Source organism: Calypte anna, chromosome 3 (genome assembly GCF_003957555.1).
Source record: "Calypte anna isolate BGI_N300 chromosome 3, bCalAnn1_v1.p, whole genome shotgun sequence".
Classification (NCBI taxonomy): domain Eukaryota; kingdom Metazoa; phylum Chordata; class Aves; order Apodiformes; family Trochilidae; genus Calypte; species Calypte anna.
In genome coordinates this window covers 14,618,171-14,642,753 of record NC_044246.1, presented here as the reverse complement: position 1 = coordinate 14,642,753, position 24,583 = coordinate 14,618,171, and the positions used below count along the sequence as shown (strand labels likewise).

Genomic DNA, 24,583 nt, shown 5'->3' with positions numbered 1-24,583 from the left:
AACATTTAAGACATTTTAAAACTTTGATGCCAATGATATAATGTACAGTATGCATTTGACTTTAGATTAGGAACAAGTGTTAATTAGATTACTGTATCAAACCTCAAAATTATATTGAACCGTATCAGGCAACAGTAGATTTGCCAGATTTGTTTACAAAGTAATTCATTAAGCGTGAACCCAGCAGAAATATTCTCCCCTTCCAAACTGGCAGAAAATACTTTTCATCTTCCACAAACTGTAAATTCAGCTTGATGTTGCTGGCCCAGCGTTGGTATTTTCCCCATTCGTATTTCTTAGATAAACTTACAGTAGAAATGGTGCAAAATATAGCAAGACCTGTTGGAATAGGCAGAAATGAATTCAAACTTTAATCTGATTGGTTTAATTTTTTTAGCAGGAGGAAAAAGAATAAAGTTACAAGATTCTTTTAATATTTTCACAATGTTAAACTAAAACTGAGCTCTAGGCTACATGTGTAAGTAAATCTAGAACACAAAAGGGTTAAATAAGATCTTCTTTTAAGATACAAGAACTTAAGCTTTCTTTACGTTTAACAAACTTCACAGAACAGATACTGCAAAGGAACAACCCCCTCCCCAACTTTTTTGTTTAAAGTGAACATTGTCCATAATTCACATGAACTTTAAGTAGTGTTCTCTCAAGAACCACCTTGAAACCATCTGTGCACTTGTGACAAGATTAAAGAGAATATTGAGGAACAAAATAGCATCTTCAGTATTAATGCAGAAAAGTCTTCAGTATCAATCAGAATGCCCATCAAATGCTATGGTAGGATTTTGTAGGAAAAGAAAAGTGCGTATCACAGCAGCCACCAAAATCCAGGGGTTTTTAAACTCCTCACAGCAAATTAAATAACATCCTTTGACAGAACCTCCCACTAGGGCCATTTCCTGAAAATGCAGCACATTACAGAAGGTTTTGCTGCTGGTTTCATATTCTTGAATAGTAACAATAATAATAAAAAAACAAAACAGCTTGCCTTTTAGATAGTTTGCATTTTGTAATGATGGGACATTTCTGATTTGCTTCATGGTTAATTAATTCTAATACAGTAAGATGCTGAACGTGTGTGTGTAGAGACCTATATATATTATTTTATTATTTTTTTTACATTAGTTGTCTCCTTGTTAAATGCTCCTAGCTGGCTACCAAAGTAACAATATAACTTGGCCTATAAGGAGTTAGTTACCTGTAACAAGTAGAATGGAGGATGATTCACACAAACTTACTCCAAAAATGCTGGGGTTTTTCAAGTGATGCATTACTTTACCCTTCTGATGTTTTATATCTGCCCAGTATTTGAAAATAAGACAAAATCTTTCCGTCTCTCAGGTTTTCTTATAAATTTACCTAATTGTTAATAGCTTAGCTAATAGACAGAGAAGCTAAATTCACTCAGGATTAAGCTGGGCCATATCAGTACAAATCCTGTTTACCTGTATAAGCCCTGCGTGCAGCAGGAGACATGCCTGTATTATGTTTGCTTTTTTGTTTCTAAACTGACCAGACTGGTGCAATTCAGTTCAGTTCAGCTCAACTCAACGTGATGTGTCATTATACAGAACCATAGGTCTAAACAGATCCAAAACATTCTACTCCATGTCATGCTTTTCACATTCACTTGCTATACTTGCTTTGCAATAGATGCGGGCAGAGATTTTCATGAGAGCGTTCAGCTGCATAGAACCAGGGCTGATGGAGCCCCTCTGATTATCTCACTGACACTCTGGAGGTGAGGAACACAAACTCAGTCTGACAAAGGGTGTTTTACTGGTTGTTCCCCAATACTGTTACTGAATTCCGTTTGCTACAAAATGTCCTTTTTTTTCCCCCCCCCAATATATAAGTCTAGCTACAGAAAGTCAGTCTGTAGAATCCAGCCATGGCTACTGTGCTGTGAATTAGCCTTATTTGATCAATTATCAGATACCTGCACTTAGCAAAAGGCAAACAAGAGCCAATCAGGTTTCGGCCGGTGGGAATGGCTGCACTGCTCAAGGTACGTGGAATCTGTTCACACAACTTGAAGAATCTCTGTGGATGCCATGTAAAAAGTATGCACCATTTACTGCTCTGGGATGGAGTTGGCTTTAAAGCGAGATCATAATTTAACTGAGAAGAAAGAAAAAACCAAACCCTGATAGGTTCTCTATAGTAAGATAGATATAAAAATTTTTCATAAGAATCTCTGTCCCCTTTTCTTTTTGGCTTCCTGGAAAGAACCAGAAAGATGTTACTACCCCACAACAGAATCCCTGATGCTGGTGACACTGCCTAACTCAAAAGCCACACGCAATGAAGGCACGAGTGACCAGTCAGGTCTTCTGGGCTTAAGCAGCTGCAGTTGCTGCTCTTAGTAGTATTTCACCTCCTCAGGATTCACTAGCAGTGAAGAGGTGAAAGGCTGCACATTGAACAGTTTGTCCAAAAGCCATGTGCATAGCAAACTTTTACACCAGCTTCTATACAACTATTTGTTTTAACTCAGCAGCTGGAATGTTTCCAGCGTAAGGCTTTTAGAGTGACTCCAGCAAAAACAGAAGCCTTTGGATTTCTCTTGTTTTGTGTAAATCCACTAGCCATGCTCAAAAATAATATTTCTTCATGTTTTGTTTTTATACGGTGGCTAGCAGGCACCTTAGTAACCAGCCAGAAATCAATTTCAACCACCATCAACCCCGAAACTACAGTACCAGGACGGTTGGCTAAAGAAAGGAAACTGATTGGCTGTAGTCTGAAACTTGCCTAGTACAAGGTGTCTGGCTGACTTTGTCCTAAATAAGGCTAACATTAGTGAACTAAGAGAACAGCATTTGGTTGCAGTCTTGCACTCAGGAACATCCTTCCCCAATGCGTTGGCAAGATCTCCCTACTTTCCGATCCAGTTTCACCATTTTCATAATGGCTTCCTCACGCCCACGTCCCATGTGGTCAAACGTGCAGTCATGTTGTTCGGGCAGGCGATGCAACATACAGAACACATAACCTATGTGGAAGGGGAGAAAAAAACCACAGTTAGGGACTCCATTAAAATGGGAGAATCTTACCTGAATCAGAAGCAAAGGATCCCCTACTAGAGGATTATTAATTTCTCAAAATTTAACACCAACTTTAAGTTTTTACTTATCTTCCTTACAGAGTATTAATAAATATCTGCTTATTTGCTCCATTTTCTTGAATATTTACCAACAGTCTCAAGGATCACATCATCTCAGGTTTGGGCTTAAGCCAAACCAGTGTCATCTAAACTAGATACACCAGATAGTAACAAAGCCGATGCTTTGGGCATTTTGGTTTTTTTTTCCCTGAAATCTTTTCTACTTTATGTGGGGTTGGTTGTCTGCTCTGAAATTTATGGCTATTGTACTTCACATTTAGCTGCCAACCTATGCCAAAAGGCATTTAAGTCAGAACTATTAAATCTAAGCATCTTGTTTCTTCCTTACTCTCAGCACCCTAAGCTGGCAGCAATTACAGGAGAGCTCACTGCTCCACTACTGTTCCAGTTTTCAGAAACTTCTCTTCATGAGCTGTTCTGAATCTAAGTCTGGGGAGTGGACACAGAGACACAGACACCTATCACGCCACATCAGCTTGCTCGGTAGTCTCTTTGTTTAAATCTTGTCAATGTTACTCAGTTTTTCAGTGAACACATGGTCACTGAATCACATGTTCTGTGATTCGGAAGCACATGGCAATACATTTTCCTACAGGTGAGGAGGGCACCTTCAGCAGCCACCTCTTTCTAATCTACAGAGGAAATTGGCTTTTTTCTTATTTAGCCCTAACACTTCATACAAGCAGAGCAACTGCCTCATATTTCCTACCACTAAAATGAATGTTACATACATAGTACTAAGATGATAGTGTAGGGAAGAGTCACACAGCTACAGGGTTCACATGGTTTGCTGTATCTGAAACAAAGTGTGATATTGCCTATGCTGCAATGTTTTTCCTGCCTGATAGTGCAAAAGCCCCTCACTGAATGCTATACATTACTCTGATCCTTGAATGATCAGCAGATATCAAAACCAGATATAAGAGATGGAAATGGGTAAAAAGGAGTGAATGATTTTGCGTTTGTGTATATATATATATATATACACACACATATATACTCACACACACATATCTAAAAATGTGTGTAAAGTATTTCAAGCCCTTGAGCCATAAAACATCAATAGTAGGAGATAACAACAGGCTACCTTTATGTTAGTGTGATTGTTAAGAAAACAGAAAAGGAAAAAAAAAATCACACATGGTATTATTAAAAAAAAAATGTGAAGGAAAATTGATTTATCTTTGCTCTTTGTTTCAATAGCCCCAGCTATGAAAAGACATATCTATTATCTGTAGCTGGCTTTGAAATCCAGTTGTAGGAACAAAGCAAGAAAGACAAGTTTTCTGTATTGGTATATGTGACACAGAAATAGGGATGGAGAGATGCACATTGAATTGATATGTATCTTGCCCTTTGTGATCATTGCCTCCACTTCAATCTCAATCTGGGTCATACCACACTCAAATATGACAAATATCTTTCTTGAGGTGCCGAAAATTCAAGGTTTGATTGTTAAAATGAAAACATCCTTGGGACTGTGGTTTCAATACTGCACAGGCATTTCACTCAGTTTCTTTTACAGAAAGGATGGACTGAAGATGTCCCTTATTTCTTGACATAAGACTTCAAATTACTGAGCCAGTGCCCACTGCAGGCAGAAGAACACATAAATGTCTGACTAGATGGGCTTATTCATCTTATCTGCAGTGGATGTGTAAAAAGCAGATTCAGTAAACCCTGCAGATACAGACTGGGCTGAAATCATTTCAGTCCCTTGTAGGTAAAAAATAGTTTTAAATCCTGCTGGTTTTACAGATCCTCTCCACATGTTTAACAATATTAACCCTGTTAATATTTACATTTACATATTCAGCAATGCTATTTAATGTTAGCTAAAGGAAATCTTAAACATGTATAGAACTTGAACAAGATGCCTTGAAAATTCTATAAATCTAATAAGAAAAAAATATATGTATCATGATTTATGACTTTGGAACATGACCTTTCAACTGCCCCATCTCCTCACCTCTACCAAGTCTCTTGTATTATACAGGAGACGTTTACAGTGTAAGTTCATGATGTTCCTTTCCACTTTGCCACTCCCCAATATAACCTGTGTTCTGTGCTTTGCCATATTGTTATTTCTTTTTGAACACCTTTTAGATCTTTTCATACCACCTGTTTTCATGTAGGAAAAGCTGTACTGTATACTTTTTATTTCAGATAAAATTTTCTATAAACCACTCTATATTTAGAGGTTCTCTTCTCCTGAGAACTCTGTTCTTGTGGTTATGAAGCAAGTTAGACTAACAAACTTAAAGATATCAAATACAGGTTGTTTTCTCTTAAATATTTTGCTTCAGAAATCCTTCTTTTAGCACACTATAACTGAAAGACAAAATAAATGACTTTCTGCTAGGGGAAAGAGCATTGGAAAGGGGAATCCATCTGCCAATTATGGTTAGTTTACCCTTGTCATCAACTTAAAATAGGCCAGACTTCAACTCCAAGAATAAAGATTTTGGTCTAGTAAATGTAACAGTAAATCTCACAGTATTGCAAGTGTAGTTTTCTGTGTTAGAAGTAAACCTAGAAGATAACCTAATCCTTGGGCTTCTAATGCAAACATCTTAGAAAAAAGAGTCTCAAAACCTTAGAGCTTCCCTAAGCACTCCAGCAACTACTTCACAGTATATCAAAAATTCACTTCAATTTCATCACCAGAGCATAAATAGTTAAAGCCATAGAGCAGAGTTCTACCTCTGCCTTAACTTGTACTCATGCAGATGAGTCTTTTGCATAGGACATGTGAAAAAAACATCATTCAAAGAAGTCTAAGATTGCACACAAGAAACTGTGAAGTTGCTTTCATCATTCCTCAGCAATCTGTTGGGAAAAGGCAAATGAAGAGGATAGTAAATAAAAAATTATTCTATATTCAAGATCAGAGAATACCATAGACCTACAATTGACTCTGTGTGGGTGATGATGAAAACCAACTGCAATTTCTTCATCGTTATATTCAAGAGGACTGGCTTGACGGGAGCATGGAACGACAAAAGGCAAATATTTCAACTAAAGCTACGTATAATCCTTAACTTTCTGTCTTCAATTTCTGAAAACAGTAAACTGCAAAAATATTTAGACAGTGACAAGTGAACAGAAACAATTCAATTAAATGGTATAATAATCTGCAACACAAAAGACAAATTATAATCTTGGAGGGTTTCTGATTTTGTCAAATTTCTTTTTACTTTTTGTTAACTCAACAGAAAGTGGTCAGACTCTGGAAAATGGCACAAAAGCCCAGTAACTAGATTACTGCAGGCTACCAGCAGAGAAGCACAGTGCACTGGTGGGACTACTCTAGTGGACATCCTTGGCCAGGCATGAAATATCCCCAAACTCTCCTAATGCACTTCTAGAGAACATCACACTGTTACATAAAATTTATAATAAATACAACAATCCCTGTTCGGTGAACAGCATCATGATACAAAGGAAGATCCTTTCTTGCTTGCCCTGAGGATCTGCTCCTAATCTCATTAATGAGACATTCAAAAAGCTGCTAAAAGAGGACAGACTTACTTGCTTTGTTTGTGAGCATGTTTTCAGAGGTGTAAAAGTGCCAAGCAAGCTAATTAAGTATATATGCAGCTTATATGCACATTTTTGAAGTGTCTTAAAAACATTTAAAAGTGTCCCTGTTGAAAACATCTTAAAAAGTAGTTGCATGCTGCCACAATTACCATACAAAATCTGTCACAAGAGCTTCTGTCACTCAAAATCATCTTGCTTTCCCACTAATGATGCTTTTTAGTATTTTCATTCCCAAGTCAAAAACCTGAAGTTCAAAACTGCCAGGATTTGCAGCCATTTCCAGATTTTATTTAATAAACAACTTGTGTTTGTATAGATCTCCTATACAAAGCCTATTCAAAAGCAGTCTTTATAATGGCACAGACTTGTTCCTATACAGAATTCTATGCTGTATGCTTTGGCTTCTTCACAGGCTTCACAAATTTTACCATCCTTGCTGATTTGAAATTTTAACCAACAAGCAGAATTGAAGAATACCTTGTAACCTTAAGAGAGATGAAGGTGCTGCAAAAATACATATCAAAGGTGTGTTATTGGACAAGGTTTGGGTGGATCTACATGCAAATTTCTGTGCAAGAGTATAAAATGTCTTTGAAAGATGAAGGTATCTACAGGCATCATGCAGCTCAGCAAAAGCAGGCAGAGAGATCAGCTCATATTGTGATTCCTGCTGCTGCAGCACTGTCCAGGATAACTGCACGTCACTCCCCAAAGGAGTCCAGTAATCCCCAAAACAGCATTTATGCACATCCTCCAACCCTTCTAACTGGAAAGACAACTTAATGTGCTGTAAATGATACTAACAACGAAGCAACCTAAAACAGTGTGGAAGGGAAATATTTTGGTTATTGTTTCAAGACATGGAAAAGGGCAAGAAATTAATGTAGGAACAGAACAAGCAGCTACCAAGACACAAAGCCAAGATCCTAAAGACTTGTGCATTGACTACCTCAGAAAAAAACTCTCTGGATTTCAAAATGTGGTTTGTTCCTCTAATATTTTGGAGATTGTTCAACAACAACAACCAGCAATGGAAGGATGGAAGTGTCCTATAGTCCAGCCTAGCAGAACTTCCAGTGCACCTTGTGTGCAATGATTTTTTACAATATAAAAATATCCTAGTCTGCTGATACCTTGTATCATTATCTTTCTAGACAGCTTCATTCTTGCATATACTTTAATTAGCTCTTCCCTCTCTTCTGTGGGGAATGCTCTGCGTTGGCATTGTCAGATTTCATTACACAACTCGAAGAACATTCTAGTTGTACTGACATCTTCTATAAAACCAAACCAATTCCCAACAAGCTAAACAACAAGCTTTTGGAAATATGTGAGCTAAACTATTCTCCTGTTTCCCATTCCCAGCTTTTCAAGATGTCATGGACTTTGATTAAGTGCCAAGTAGCTCAGAACAACTTGGCTAGAAATCTTTTCATTCCTTCCTAAGGGAAAAGGAGAGTAAGTCACATTATGGTGAAGCTTTTTAACCAAATAGATGCATTTATTAGAACTCCATAAAACATAGCTTGAGGCAGTCCTTTCTATCATTTCCACTCAAAGAAGAGCAGAGGAGGAAAGAGCACTTAGGTGCTCAAGATTAGAAGCCTCTAAATATTAACACACAGTATCTTATGTATTACCCTCTCAAGGCATTCCAGCTCCAGGTTCCCACACAGACAGCACAGCTGCAACAGATTCAGGAAACAGAGTAGCAGGAAGTGTACATAACTTATTAATTTATAGTTCTAACAATTTTCTATGGTCACTGCAACTTGCCTTTCAATATTTTCTTCTTTATGCAGATCATCTGTTGTCACTCAGGACTACCAAAATGATAAATAACTGAATCAAAAAAGAGGAAAATAAGGGACTTCCATCCTTGCTCTTAAATCAAGAGCAAGGATAATCTTAGGATTCATGATAGAAGCACACAGCTCCATGACATCTGTGATACTACATAGAATTTTATGTCTGAGACTCAGGATGCTTACAAGTTGCTGCAGATTCATTTTGTAATTCTGCTGCTGGGTTTATGGTCAGGAGAGAGAAGGGAACAAAGATTTTATTTTCTTTTTATTCCTATCTTGTTTTATTTTGCTGTCTGCCACAAAGGGGTTAAAACAATATAACTAAGCATGAGTGAAAAAAACTGCCCAAGAAATGAAAGGCAGAAGTTGTACACACAAAAAAAGACTATGTCAACTTAATTCTGTAACAGCCACTGGTGTGGTTAAAGAGTCTGCAAGGTAAAGACTTTGTATTTCCAAGTTTAGTCATGTAAACCTGTGTTTCCAAGTGCCTTCTGTCTATTTTCTGGAAGCTTGAGAAGCTGCTTTACAGAGCATGCACAGGATGCTGTTTTGCACTGTGGAGACTCTGCAAACCAACTACCTTTTATCCAAATTTGTGATAATTTCAAATTTACTTTCCTAATTATCTTATTACTTGCATAGAAACCTGTCAAACTATTTTTTCCTACATTAAGTGTGATAAAAATTTTTGTCCTCTCTTGAGGACAGAGCACAGGCTGATATTTTAGAGTTGGTTTTTTTTAATTTGACAGTTCTTACGAAAGTTCTATGAAAGACATTCTTCTACTTGACTTGGAACTAAGAAGGATAACTCAAAAAGAAAAAGTTTCTTCCTTTTTCTTTGAAGACAGTATATTTGGAGTGGGAAAAAATAAGATATGGCACTCTTCCATATGCAAGTCCTGCTTTTTCTCTAGTAAATACCAACTCCACAGAAGTATGGAGCATCTTTAGGAACAGAATGGATGTTTTCAGGAAATAATTTCTGAATTTCAAAGAACTCAGTTTCAAAGTGACACTACAGCATACCTGCTTTGTCACAGTTAACTGCAAGTAAAAACATTTGCTGTGAGTCAGGTCTTACTAAATCCTGCAGCTCCCAGTGAGGATCATATCACAGTTCCACCATGTACCATGAACTAAGAGTGATTACATCTTTTGGGTTTGGACCAAATCTTTACCTATCCCTACAGACCATATGCACATTAAAGTAGCTACTTTTACAACACAACTTCTTCACCCCACTCTGGATTAATGAGCTAAGGCATCTGTCAAAGGCAGTCTAGAGGAGCAACTTTGGTACATGATTACTCCCAAGGATACAGCATGCAATAATCATTTCTAAGCTGCTTGATACCTCAGAAGTCACTGACCTACACATTTCATCCGTAGACTCCCCTTCCAATCTTCTACACTGTCCTCAATTTTTTATTTAAGCTGCAATCCATAGCAGTCAGGTACAAGCAGTACCTGTGCCCCAACAAGATACCTTGGCAGCCAGCACAAACAGTGGGGCACCACTGTTGAGAACATCAGTAGAACTGGGGGTATGATCCCAGTTCCTCTGTAATGACAGATACAACTTCAGAGAAATGAGCATTTTTTTATTTGTCACATTATTTCTCAATATAAATGAAAGAAGCATTTTTCTTCAACAGATTTGTGTAGTTGTTGAAGTTTAATTTAACAAGAGAATCTTTAAAGGAACCATTTTGCTCCCAACAACAGACAGTGCACATCTATGTAAGACTAACTAGAGGGAGTGGAAAAGCTAGGCTCAAAATCAATGTTTAGGCTTTAGGTAGGCAAAGAGAGTTTTCTTTTTTGAATAATCATGTGATCCTGCAGTGATGTATTCAGGAGGAATTAAAATCACCACTAAGTTTGCAAAAAGGAACATTCACTGCCCCGTTTGAAGGGCCAAGAACCCACTGAAACAACACTGCATCTCTTGTGTCATTCCTAGTTTCACAAGGTATCTTGTAGGATGTGGGAGAATGAATCCAGAGAACAGGACATGCAGTAAAAAAGCAGGATTATGCCCAAAAAAGGTGTCCTAGTGGCCAAGAGTGGACACATAATAAAGTAGAAAAATGTAACAGGTAAAACTATTGCAAATCACAGATCACAGAATCACAGACTATTGCAAATGGCAGTACTCTTATAAAATAAGATTTTCCACAGGCTAACCCAGCAAAGACTGAGTATGTATTTCCTACTGGTGCAGGAAACTTACTCAGAACACTTAGATTTGAGTAGAGTGGAAAAAAATCAAAAACAAAACAACAGAAAAAGTCTTCTGGGAAAGAGCAGGTGGATGACAGAGCTACCCTGGCATTGATGCAGGGCTTTGTTGCAGCTTGTTTGACATTTTCAAAACAGCCAGAGGACTAATTAATACTTCTAGAATTCTCTCCCCACCAAGCCCACCTGAGCTAATACACTCTGCTCAGAAGCTGAAGATTTAATTAAAAGCCAAAGTGCACTCTGTAATTTAATTAAAATAGCAAGCAATACCTAGTGATTCAATAATATATGCGTTATCACTTTGTTTAGCCAAATGAAAATGCAGAGAAGATAAGGCTAGTAATAAAGAACTGGAATGAATAATGAAAGGGTCTACACTAACGTACTGTACATGTATTAATTCCAACTGTTCTGAATCCTGCATGTCTTTTGACTTCAAATCATCACATGCTGAATACGATTCCAGGTTTGAGTTTTAGTGTATTTCCTGAATTACAGCTTTCTATAGGTTACAGAATATTGATCCACAGCCTGACAACAGCGAGACTTGCTGGCTAAATCACTGGAGAGAAGCAGCTTGATTTCTTTTAAATCTAAATGAAATTTATTTTACGTCTTTATCCCCTACTTAAACCTTATGTCCAGGTCTCTTAGATTACATATTCTGCTCCACGCTCTATTCCTGTAGCCTCTTGCTATCTATGTCAAGAGTAATTCCTCTTCTAACCAAAGGGAAATAGAGCTCCATTCAGCAGCTCTGTGTACACCATAAAGGAAAACAAGCACTTAGAGCAATGCATATGTTCCTCTTTATTGTGGGTGCAAAGACTTGCACAACATTCCCTGCTCCTGCTTGTTCAGAATATGGCAGGACCCCTGTACACCACTGATGCACAGATCTCAGCAACTTTCAGCAAGTCAGGAACATGTCACTGCTGTGAACACCTCTGTAATGAAACATTACCATTTCATGACATATAAAGATACAGTGAGCAAATGTATTGCTTTTAACAAACCTGAGAAAAATACGAAGTAAGAAGAATATCCACAAATACAGAACTTTTCAGCCCTTGAATCCTTCCTCCAAAGCTTGAAATACTTAGTGACAAAAGCTCTAGGCACAGAATAATATCATTCTTTTAACTTCTGTGAAAACTGATGCACACTCATCTTTACACCATTTCCTCACAAGGCCCACAGCAACCCAGCACAGAGCTCCAGCAGAGAGCCAGGCAGTCTCAAGTCCCAGCACCTAGCTTGAGCACTTTCTTATAACTTAGATAGGGAATTTAAGATCACAGCATTTTCCTTTAGGTATTGTTATTCATTCAGGAATTCATTAGTTCCTGGAAAGAATCCTGACTTTTCAAGGCAAATGTTGACAATTCCTTTTAGCTTCCTTTTTCTCCTTCTAGTTCTGATGCAGCAATTGGTGGGATGTTTTTCTCTGACTTCTTCCTATGAAGAATTTAGACTTTTACCAACAAAAATCACTGGGCATCATTCCTCCTTACTTAAGCCTTACTTCATAGTAGATTAAACAGGCTGGTAACTGCTTCAGGATTTGTCAGATGATGATACCATTTTGTGAGCCTTCTGTGTTTACTTCAAATATCAAGCACATTAGTAAAATCAGTACTTATGTGCATAGCTATTAACTAACATATGGACAAATTTGTTTGATTCATTTTGAGGGGAATGCTGTCTAGGCAGGATTTTTCTTTCCGAGAACAGACTGCAGCAGCCTCCTGCTGACCAGCAGAAACTTTCTAAATGCACTGTCCTGTTGATTTAATACATGCCTGTGAAATTTGGATAAGTAAGAACACTGTAATAAAAGAATTTTGTTTAGGAAGGGTAGAATACTTTAAGCTTTAAAAATGTTTCCTTTAACATCCGGCAGGTAGGTTGATATTATCTTCATTATTCCGACAAAAAAATACCTCAAAGGCTAAGCAAATTACTTCTAATTACTTCTGAGCAAATTACTATTAGCAGTAATTAAAGACATGAAATTAGCTAGATTTTTATGGTCAAATTCAGTAGGCCATGTGCCTCTTGTGCACACAGAACAATTAAAAATTATATCTTCTTTTACTTCATGTATTCCCTTCTTTCTTCTGTAACCACAACACAGGTATCTATGCAAGAAGAGGCCTAATGTGGCACACCAACAAAATGCTTATTTTTTCCTTATACTGTAGTAGTCTTGCAAAAGATACCTGAAGGTTGTGTACTGAAGGACTTACCACATCAGTGGTGTCAAACTAAAATCTTTTTTTTGTTTGTTTTTTTTGTTTTTAAAAAGAACATGCTAATTCATTTTATCTTAGGAGAACTCTAGGAGTTAGGAGACTGACTGGCCCATTTCAATTACATCAATTGATTGGGACTACAGGCACTGAACTGCTGAACAAGCTGGGGTACCAGAGCTTTTTCAAACTCTATTTCACAGTTCCTAATTATAAGCAGACCATGAACTCCATTTACACTTCCAAAGCTGTAGACAGCTTTTCTAAAGCCCAGACACCAGAGTGTTTTTCTGTGTCCTATTCTTGGAACTGATGATACATCAGTCATCTGCTTTTAACTGCTTAATTTCTAGCATTTTCAGAATACATATTACTCAGAGACCAGCTACAGCTAAGAGCTCCAATACCTTATCAATTAAATTAGTCTTGGGATAACATCTCTCTAAAATAAAACCAAAATAAAACAAAAAAAACCCAAAACACAAAAATACCTTTTGAGTTTGAATTCAAATATTTTTTTTAAATACTTGCAGCAACATTAAGATAAGATGCTAAGCATTAGTGGAATGGCTGAGGCTAAAGTACTATTTTGAGAGCAGTTATCTCATGGGAACAGTCAGAACTGAATATGGTACATCTTAAGGTCTGTTGGGCAGACTTGCCAGAATTACAGAATGTAACCAGTTACTAATAAGATTTATTTTTCCTTTAATACTTCTTATTGAGCTGGCTGACTCATAATCTCCAGATGCAGTGTGCCTATTTAATTTTAGTCAATGGAAGTATATGTTATACCAACATATAATCATGTCCTGAAGCCATTTTTGTTTGTGCTGGATAAACCTTATCCACCTAGAAAGTGAATTTACCAGTGCCACTACAAATCTGTCTCCACAGAAAAAAGTTTCATGGAAATGGAACCATGATTTAATATATTACTGAGTTTTACAAAAAAGTTTTCAAAACATGTTGGAAAACTTAGTGAAGGATGAAGAAGTTGTTAGATATGGACATTTTTATTCTAAATTAACTGAGTAAATAAAATAATTTCATATTTATTCTGGCACAGTCCAAACAAGTGCCTCATCTCCTGTGTTTATGAAAAAGCAGCTCTGTTACACAAGTTCAGAATCTGCAACTGTTTTCCTTCCACCTGCTCTGTTACTGAATCACAGCGAGACTTGCTGCCACTGTATCTGTAAAAAAAGGTACAGACTCTTCTGTGTCAACACATTTTGTTACTGATGGCAAACAGAAATACTCAGTGCTTGATATGAGTCTGTTCTTTTTTATCTCTTAACTGTTCATTTAGTGGAAGACCAAAACTAAAGGTTAAGTGACACTTCAGTACCTGGAGGGGACCTAAAGGAAAGCTGGGGAGGGACTTTTTACAGAGGAATTTAGTGATAGGGCGAGGAGTAATGGCTTTAAATAGGAAAAGGGTAGATATAGGCTAGATGTTATGAAGAAATTCTGCATTTATGGGGGTGGTGAGACACTGAAGCAGACTGCCAGGGAAGCTATGGATGCCTCATCCCTGGAAATGTTCAAGCTCACAATGGATGGGGCTTGGAGCAACCCGGTCTGGTGGGAGGCGTTTCTGTCCATGCAGGCAGGCTGGAACGAGATGGTCTTTATGGTCCCTTCCAACCCAAACCATTCTAATGAAATAATCCCAAGTAAATAGTTCTGCCAGGTTATTACAAATTTATACAGAACTAAATTAAAAACAGGGGTGTGGAAAAAATAAGCATAGTAACATACCAGAACTCTCTTTTTTATACTTGCTATGCTTATGTGTTTGTGTAGCAATGTGTATATATATATACTTACACACACAAACACATTATGTAAGGCAAGTTTCTGAAATAGTTTACAAGAGATGTTTGCCAAATTAAAAAAAAAAAAATAAAATTTGTTCCTGTCTCTGCAAAGACTGCAGATTTTTTGCACCTTATTTATAATGCCTTCTCATGGTGGCTGGATCTCCTTCAACATGCATTCACTCATTAATGTTTTTAAGTCCTTTCCATTATTAATTCTATGTGTGTGTGTGTATACATATTTTGGCAAGCACCAAGTTATCTTTAAAATGCACCAGACTTAAGTCAAAGATGGCACAGGATGTAGGATATTCTGTAAGAAATATAATGCTAGTTTGTTTTTAACTTTGTTCTACTGTAAGATAAATGTCTTCCCCATGGGTTTTTTACCTCATCACCTTAAGGTCAGCTTCCTTTGAGCTACTTATTTCAAATGACTTCTCAAATTTGTGATTTTCTTCCCATGAGTAACTTCCCTCATGATTACTGTTCACAGACAAAGGAATGTAGTGCCCTGGAATCATTCGGACAATGATTCTTTTCATCTGATTCCATAATTTATAATCACCTGTCCCGCTGCCCCTATTTTTTCTGGTTTCAATCAAGATAGCTAAACATTATTTACACTGTTTTTTCCATCCCTGGGCAAGTAATCTTAAGATGACTCAGACTTTCTGCCTCCTTGTTTTTATACTCTTTCACAGTTCAGCTTCTCTTTTATTTTTCATTTTTCTATACAAATGAATTTGTCATCAAAGCAAACTGTATGTACTATGCAACATGTACATCTGTACTACTTCTTTTTTACTTTCTTTTCTTTCTTTGTTTTTCATTCTTCCCCTCCTCTAATCTAATCAAAGAATGCAGAATCTTAAGTGGTTTTATGTATTAATCTTAGAAGAAACAAGCCACAAAGTAGTCAGGTACAAATTGAGTTACCAGCCATTCAGACATGTTGATTTTCTATGTTGCCAAGTTGTGGAAAGCAGCTTGCTATTAAACTTGTTAGAACTAGAAGCCATTTTATCATGATAATCTTACCCACTTCGATCACACCTTGATGAGGCCTTTCACCAACTTCTAATAAGAATTTAACACGGCATTTATCCAGTTTGCATTAAAGTCACATCCAGCAAACGCAGCACTTTATATACTACAACAACTAAAATTTGGAACCTCTTTCTAGAGATATGCTTTAGCAGTTAAATTTCCATCATAATAAGCTGTACTGATGATCTATGTCAATCACAATCTATGTCGATGAAGTAAGATACACAAAGCTCCTAACAAATTGGTAATGAAAGTTACACCCTTATAAAGGTGGTTCCAGCAAGGTGCTATGACCTTGTTCCATGCACAGGGAGGCAGCAGTTAGGCTCTTGTTTCCTTACTCAGCCCCTTTTCCTATTGAAGAGATCACTTGTGACTGTGCCTCCCTTCAATTCAAGAATTAGGCAAAAATCAATAATTGGCAACACCTCATAAAGAAAATCTGCAAAACAATACATTTTGCCCTCATCCATATCTGAGGTTAGTAGTTACTGCAGTCTCCATCACAAGCATCAATGAATACATAACTGTTCAAGTCTGTCTACATTCTGAGCAATTATAACCTGTTACAACACAACCTATGCCAGCAAAACTCCAATGAAGTGTTTTCTGTCCACACAGGAAACAAACACTACTAACACCTGTTTGATCAGATTGCATCTCAACCAAGCAGGTGTTTCTTTTAATACAGTCTGATCAAGCTGCAAGGTTTCAACATCTTCCCATCCTATTAAGCATCTACTTAGGCCCAGGAACACTAAAAACTTGAGATTCCTACCTGAGAAGCACACCAACAAATCAGCAACATCTCTCTGGGTCATGGCAGTGGAAGCTAAAGCTAGGCTTACTTTCCTGGACCTGATAACATGGTCACCCCATTGATTGTCAAGAGTTATGGATACGTGGAATCTGGCTACAGATGTGTCCACTAGCATGTGGCCTACAACAGCAAACATCCTACAAAAAAAGCTGCTGAAGAGCTAGCACACTGTACTAATTTTTCTTTAACTGCTAACTAGGGCTGCATCTAACACAACAGATATAAAATTCCTTTACTGATCATCTAGAATATCTTCATCTGACTTATACAACTCCAACAATGTTAGAGACCAGAACAGATTTATGTGTGTTGGCCTTACACAAGCCATAGCTGAGATGCTTTTTTGCAGTGAAATACTAAAGCTCTGCCATAAAACTAAGATATTGTTTCTGTGCCAATAGTTTATACAGCTTAGAAGTTTAGAGCTCTGTATCTTTAAAAAATGCACATGACTTTAGTAGCACTACACATCTAGTCAAGTAGTTAAGACACAGCCCATAAATTTCTAGTGTTAATTTGCAAATAATCAATCAGTCTTTTTCTAAAATACCTTGAGAACTCTGTGTTATATAGCTACTTTAACTCACAAATTTGCTGCCTCTAGTCTTTAAGCAAGTCTCTGGTAACTGCCTGCTTATCACATCACTGAAATAACAGTTTTCAGATCAAGGATCATAGGTGATCGATTACGGACTATTTACATTTCCAGCAGAAATACTGTAATGGAATGTAATTTGAAGAATATAATTCTTGTAATTCCTTGCTGATATAACTGCCTGATATAAAAAAAATACATTTTTTCAATAAAATTGTTCTCCATTTAAGACACTGAACTATAGGAAGGCCCAATCAAAACTAAAGCAAATTGCTGTCTGGAACACGTGCCTAGTGTAGCTGTCATCTACAAGCATTTCAGAGGAAGCTGGTTTTGTTCTAGTAGTGTTGATTTAAAAGTTATCCAGACAGAGAGGCATAAGATGAAAACTCATCTTAAAATTTCTCCCTCTCACTGAAGCTTGCAAAGTGCATCAGCAATTAACAATTCCTATCACTTCTCCCAGTTCGCTGTGTGAAAAGACTCAAAACTCGTCTTACAAATTGCTCTTTTGAAGATCAAAGGGAAGCTGAATTTGTCTGTGTGCGCTCTGGATGAGTTTGTAATTTACTGGAACTTTCAGAGGAGGCTTGGCAGCACACTCATTTGACAGCCCCAGGCTACAGGATTCAGGGGAGCTCTGTGACTCTTCCCTTCTGAGTTCCTTCCTTGCCTTTAATTGGCACCTCATTAGAAATTAATGAAAATGACATCCTCTGTTCTTCCTGCTCCAGGCACAGAATGCTACAAAAAGGCCCATCACAATTCATAACACATTCAATTTATACAGCAGTGGCTCTTAAGCATTATTTATGAGATGTGAATTTCTTGTCAGCAGTTAATAACTTCCACAGAGTGGAAGCAGCGTAAAAAAAGATTTTGAGAGCATGTGTGTATGAAAATAAACAAGTCTTTCTACAGCTGAAAAACATTGTGTTTGATTTTGAAGGACCCTTACTGGAACTCCCATCTCAGCGGTGAATTGTTTTACTTCATGGCAAAGCTCTATAACACTATCAAATCCATCTAAAATTTTATGTAGTGCCAAGGGAAGAAGGTCAGCAGCAATACCTTTCTCTGAACAGGAGAGAGAAGAGCCATTATGATAGTTTTCCCAAAATTCTCCAAATTTTTGTAAAGAAGCAGCCCACTCTCTCTGTCCCTGTTTAAAAGCCACATTGGACAAGTCCCAAGTGCACTGGATTAATATCTGCAGGTGTATTAAAACACTGCCCAGCATGTATTGATTTTCCTTTCCACTATGTCTCACTAAAAATGTCACTGTAAGAGTCACCAGGACACGTCATCAAAAAAGATGATGATTTCTAGCACTTTTGATATCAAGATGAGATGAGATGTGTAACTGCAACCAATAAAAATGCTGTTCTCTGGAGCCTTAAAGAGTTAATTTGGAATTTAACAACAGTGTTTCAGACACACCTTTGGAACAACACAATATTTATGGGGTTAATAATTTTTCCTTAAAGCCAAGCAAACACACACATTTGTCCTAAAGATCGTGTATGCCTTTTTATTGATTCTGAATATCAGAAATTTTTTTAATATTTAAAGCTAAGGATTTTTTCCATGTTTTTTCCCAGTGCTTCAGTTAAGGTTTCAGATTCCAAAAGTTTAACAGCCCTGGCCCAAAGTCCCAATCAAACAATATTGTACCTTGAGTGTTTCTTCTGAAGAGTATAAATGCTTATCTTATACCAGTTGATTATATTTCCATCACTTCCAGTTACACACACATCATTACTTGTACTTCATATTATGATTGAAAGGATAACCTGATCACATATGGATTTGGAAAACATTTTAAGTGAATATTAATACGTATCTATTCTGTCCTACTTTCCATCACTCCTTTCTCAGGGTTTTTGATCCAACTTGTCATTCATGACCTAAAAGCAACCTGATTTTACAGTTAGAAGGACAAAGTTAGTGAGAGTGGTTTCTAAGGCATCTTCTTTAAAAATGACAAAAACTACACACTAGTAAATATTCATAAAGCAGTGAAGCTGAGATGACCCATGTTGCTTGGTGGCAGGGTTTTGTTTGATTCTAATTAATATTACTATTAAAAGTAAGTAGTTCAGGGTATGCTTACTTTCACATCATATGAGAGCATTTCTGTATGGACAACAGATGAAGTGAATACAGGATTAATCAAACAGCAGCATGGAAACAGACTCCTACCTCCCACTTCTCTAATTAAATATGTGAAATATATTTATTATGCATCCTTTAAAATATATAGGATGTAATATGTAATGCAGGAAAGCAATTTTTCATTTTCTCCTTATTGCTCAGGCACTCAGGTTTTTTTTGTTTCACATTCATGATTTACTAACACATTTTATGAACTTTAAAAATGTATATAGCCAGTAGAAACAATTTTAAGAATAATTACTACAACATTTGTATTACCACAACACTGAATTACAGAACTACTTCAAGAAAACTTGAAAGGAACCAACTAAATGTATGTGTTGTTGTACAATTTTAAAAACATGAATGGGTAGATTTTGAAGAAGCTGCTTTCAACTTCATTGCTCTTACAGAGTGCCAATTCTGCAGTATTCAGGAAATGCTAAGGATATAACATAATTGTCATCTTTTCTCCAGTTCTTCCCAAACTTGTAAAACTCTCTTGCTCCCAATATTATGGAGGATTCTTGTATTTCAGGCAGGTATATGTGAGCAGCTTCAGTCATTTGGTACATGACAGGAGCAGACCAAGAGCAGAAACTCTTGCCTCTACCATGCTGAGCACAAAGAACCACACCAAACTGGGCCATTGATAGTGCTGAATTTCTTCAGCATGATAAAAAAAAACCTTACTGGGCACTTTCAAAACCTTACTGGGTACTGTTTCATGTTTGGTGGCTTCACAAGTACGTTATGCGAGTTCTATGGCAGTGCTCCAATATCTGAAACGAAACCTGTCTCATGTCCAAAAGAGCACAACACATCAGTAATCACTACAGATTGAAGACAGACACTGAGGAAATGAACAAAGGATAACATGGAATCTTTGCAGTTTTCTGTTGCTTCACTTTACTTAAGTATTCAATCTGGAATTTATTAGCTGGGCCTCTAATTACCTTAGTCAATCCTTTCTCTCTCCACTGCTGCTCAGAAAGATGCCCCTTCTACCCAGAAAACATTTTAATACAATGTTCTACATTTCACAGCTGCCATGTGAATTGCTCCTATCCATGATGCAAAACTTTGGGAAACTATCCACCCTGCTGAGAGTCAATAAAGTAACTGAACAACCTTCTTCAAATGTATCAATACAACCATGGTCAGAGAGCAGACCTGTAAGCTTTCAACACACCATTATATTAAAAAATAATAAGCAGGTAAAAGTACCACTCCCATTATCACTGGATCTGATGCAAACATTTAAACAAGATGTTAACAAGATGCTCATTGTTCCATGAAGGAGAGAGCATCTCCTCTGGTATCCAGTCACATAAATTATTATTTCAGAAAGATTATTTGCATGTAATACGAAACATGAGATTATCTGTCTGCATGAGGTTATCATCCTCAATTCAATTAGCTGAAGAGTGATACCAACTTTGGAAATGCCAGGCTTGATGATTTTAAGTGTATGGTGAACAATGAGTTTCTTCCCCCCTCCCCAACAGCTCTCTGTGAGAATGAAAATATTTCCAGTTAGAGAGTTTTAACTCTCTAATAATAACGTAATTATAAAATACAGAATGCAGATGCTGACCTATGTTCCTTTAAGCTCTGTAAAAGCCTTGCCATCTTTGCAGATTTACTAATGTGCTTTGTGCTTCTTCTCCTGTCAAGAGGGTATGATGCTCTTTAGCCTTACAGGGACTTGTGAAGCTAAATTCATTAACAACCGAGATCTCTCGAGACAAAGCAGTACATCAAGGCCAAAGTTTTAAGGGGGAAATTAGACAAGAACTAATTATAAGTTTTTGCTACTGGTAGAAGCCATAACTTCTGTTTAAACTATCTTCAAAGATACAAAATATAAGTGTTCTCTGCATTTTGTCCTCTGATACGGACCCAAGAGCGTCTGTGTCAGGAATCTGACTGCTGCCAGGGGGTACTCACCACAGCGACACGACCCCAGCTCCTGCTGTACCAGCTCCAGTTTTGTTTGGCACTGGAAGCATCGGCGTCTGCTCTTCTGTTTGGATCGACTGGTTTCTTCAGGCCTGTCATTACTGTCATCCAATAGCCGTGGCCGTTTCACAGGAGAAGCCTCACTCTCGGACTGTGAATCTGCTGTATTCACAATAAATATTTTAGGAAAAATATTAGAACTTCCTCGTTGAGGCAAACCTTTGGGCAGATTGAAGGCATATTGCTTTCAGCTGAGGTCACCACCGAGCAGCATGGTAGTTTTCATTCTATTGCATATACACATTTTCCTTAACAATCAAAATGAGCACCAAGTAAAGGACAAATTATCTTTGTTCCCTATAAGAACCCCTCCTGCTGGCAATACAAAATGAACTGATTAGCTTCCTTCCAGCCATGGCTGGCTCATGGACAGACACATATAGAGTACAGAACATCCTGAACAACTGCAGGCTTCATCTGTCCTCTCATTTAGTTTCTCCTTTAGAACCTCCTTCATTCTCCCTGTGCAAACTACCTCAAAGAGGCTGCTGATGAAAAACAAGCAAACAGGTTTGACCGATTTCTTCCCTGGGCAGGAGGGAGATTTTTAAGGCACAGCATGTAAACTTTCTCTCTTATGACTGAAGGCAGTACCATGAAAGCACCATACTGTGCTTCCCTCTCTTTCCACATGGATAACAATTTAAATGTAAATTAATATAGACCAACAACATAAACCCAAACAAAATAAGACCAAGCTGTACATGCATGCTATAAATTCAAAGTGCATTTCTAAAGAATTAGACAGAATATTATTTGCATTAATAACTATCAATTTCAGCTTATAAGGAAATAGTGTGTGGAAAAACTTAAGAAGTTAAAATTCAGGAAAGTGTTATTTCAGGTTTTATACTATATATATAATATTTTTTTGTTCTTTTACAATGGAGAATATGCTGACCAGAGCTTTAGAGTAGCATGTGAAATGCACATTACAGACAGGAACATGGGATGCCCATGTCTTTTTTGTGTTATGTCAGTGGCAGTGGATTTCAGCAGATCTGCCACTTTGCAATCTGACTCATGTCACTGTGCCAAGCATGTGCACAGTGGAATCAATTTTGAACTTTTTTTAAAAAATAGAAGCTGCAAACTATTTAATCCAAACTATAGTAAAAACTAAAGTTTTGCAGTAGCAATGCAAGGAGACTAACCACTGAAAGCCATTATTGCAATCAGTTAGTGTTCTAGTGCAACATGGTGATCAAGTTAAAAAAAACCAAACAAACTAGTTCAGTTAAATCCATTTTGAAAGACCATTAAGACAACATATGTAGTTTTGTCAGGACAGCAGCCTACTGAATATGTTTTTACCTTTATTTAGGTGTCCACTGAATGGTGTCCTGTGCTTGCAGAAAACATAACTACTTTGCATTAGCTGTCCTGGATTAGCTAGTAAAAGTTAACCACTGTGGCTAAAACATGGTCCACATGCTTGTTATTTCAACAATCTTATCTGATCCACTGGTTATCAATATCATGCCTTTCCTTGACCAAATATATAATAAAGTCAGACTATGAATATCTGTTAGAGTATCTGCTGGCTGCTCTCTCCAGAGTGTGCTCTGCTAACTTTGCCCAGTTCCTCACATGCAGTAGATATGAACTTTTTTTTTACCTGTGTTCCAGACCTTATCTCACAATGTTCTCCCAGTTGTTGGACCCCAATACTACAGCCATGACTATCCAACCCAGCTCACTTGGGTCCACTTTATTTCTTTCACATTGCTCTTAAGGTATGCTGAAAAGGTGCTTGGCTTTTCAGTACGTACGAAGTTCCCGAATCTCACGTTTAATGGAAACATGAGCCACTTTCTGCACAATATACAGGTGATAAATTTTTATTAAGCTGCAATAATTTTATCTGATGCGTGCCTCAATTCAGCCTTTTTTTTGATCAATGTTGTAGATGACAACTTAGACCCTACAAAATACATCTATAAGGCCTGAGCCAACACTCAGTAGGCAACGCACTCCACCTCAGCGTTCCTAGCTGTGCGGGAGCCTCGAAGGGGCAGACAGTGTGCAGTGAATTATTGCAGTTATGGAACAACTGGTCCTGTATTAATTAACTCTATGCAGAAGATGATCCAAGAGAAAAATGCTATAAACAGCCTGCAGTGATCCCAGCTCAGCAGTCCTACCACTGGACACTTGCTTTCTGAGTGCATGAAGAGCTGCCTGGCATTGAATGCAGCAGGGAGCATCAGACAGCTCACGTGCTGTGTCCTGGCTGAGTCAGGGTTCAGTAGAAATCTGCTCCAGCCCACCTTGTTGCCAAATATAGGGAAACACATGAATTATAGTTTATTCATGACACAGGCTGCCATTTTGAAATAGCTGTCTTCCATACATCTTTTCTTCTGGAAACATCTACCTTTCTGGTATTTCTCAGAAGTGAACTTGGCATTCTGAATTAAGCCAATGGAAACCTTAGTGGTCTGCTTATGATGAAGTCCAAATAAGGGATTCATGTGCATGAATCAACCAGTTAGTGATGCTGTGTGCCTTAATGAGAAAAACAGCTCCATCAACTCATGCTAGCAGTCCTGTAATTAAAATATTTCATTATACGTTTCCTTTTAATTGCTAATCACTGAATATTATCCTGAATATTATTAAAAGCTGCTTACTATGATAGAAATGAAAACAAATGAAAATTTGGGTCTCTCATTTTTTGAAACGTGTATCTTTTTTTTTGCCATAAATTAAACAATGTTAAGATTGAGGTAAACTAAACCTTACTCTTGAGGACAGTGCCTGCTATCTAATCCCGGACTGCATGGTGCCTTGAACACACGAGCACAAGCTAATACTCATTACAAAACAGACCAACAGTATCCACGCTCACATCTTATCAGGGGCAAGTACAAAGAATGAGAAAGCACAGATTAAAAATCAGAATTTTCAAATTCAGTCCAGCAAGAGTTTCTTCTAGATCACATTGCCTTCCACAATAATGACACAAATAGCAATACAGAATACCAAATAAATCTTCCAGCACATGGAATCTTGCAACATTAAATTTCAGAGATCTTGCTAAAAAAGGACATTGTCATACAAAGCTATACCACCTGGACTGCAATAAAAAAAAAAAACACCCAAATCCCTAGGAGCAGGATGA

The 24,583-nt window shown here is 37.4% G+C and overlaps 1 protein-coding gene across 6 annotated transcripts in view; it reads right to left on the bottom strand.

Moving 5' to 3' along the window:
• Nucleotides 1–348: 348 nt before the first annotated feature.
• The window catches only part of ZFAND3 (zinc finger AN1-type containing 3), a 139,673-nt gene continuing 115,438 nt past the window's right edge, over nucleotides 349–24,583 (bottom strand). For 3 of the 6 annotated variants that reach the window (XM_030447238.1, XM_030447243.1, XM_030447242.1), the window contains 3 exons: nucleotides 21,388–21,561; nucleotides 6,052–6,120; nucleotides 349–3,010 (listed from right to left, as the gene is read on the bottom strand). In XM_030447238.1, the coding sequence (XP_030303098.1) occupies nucleotides 2,856–3,010; nucleotides 6,052–6,120; nucleotides 21,388–21,561 (398 nt within the window). In that variant the 3' untranslated portion in view covers nucleotides 349–2,855. The remainder of the gene's footprint in view (nucleotides 3,011–6,051; nucleotides 6,121–21,387; nucleotides 21,562–24,583) is intronic. The other 3 variants (XM_030447239.1, XM_030447241.1, XM_030447240.1) reach the window with 3 other exon arrangements.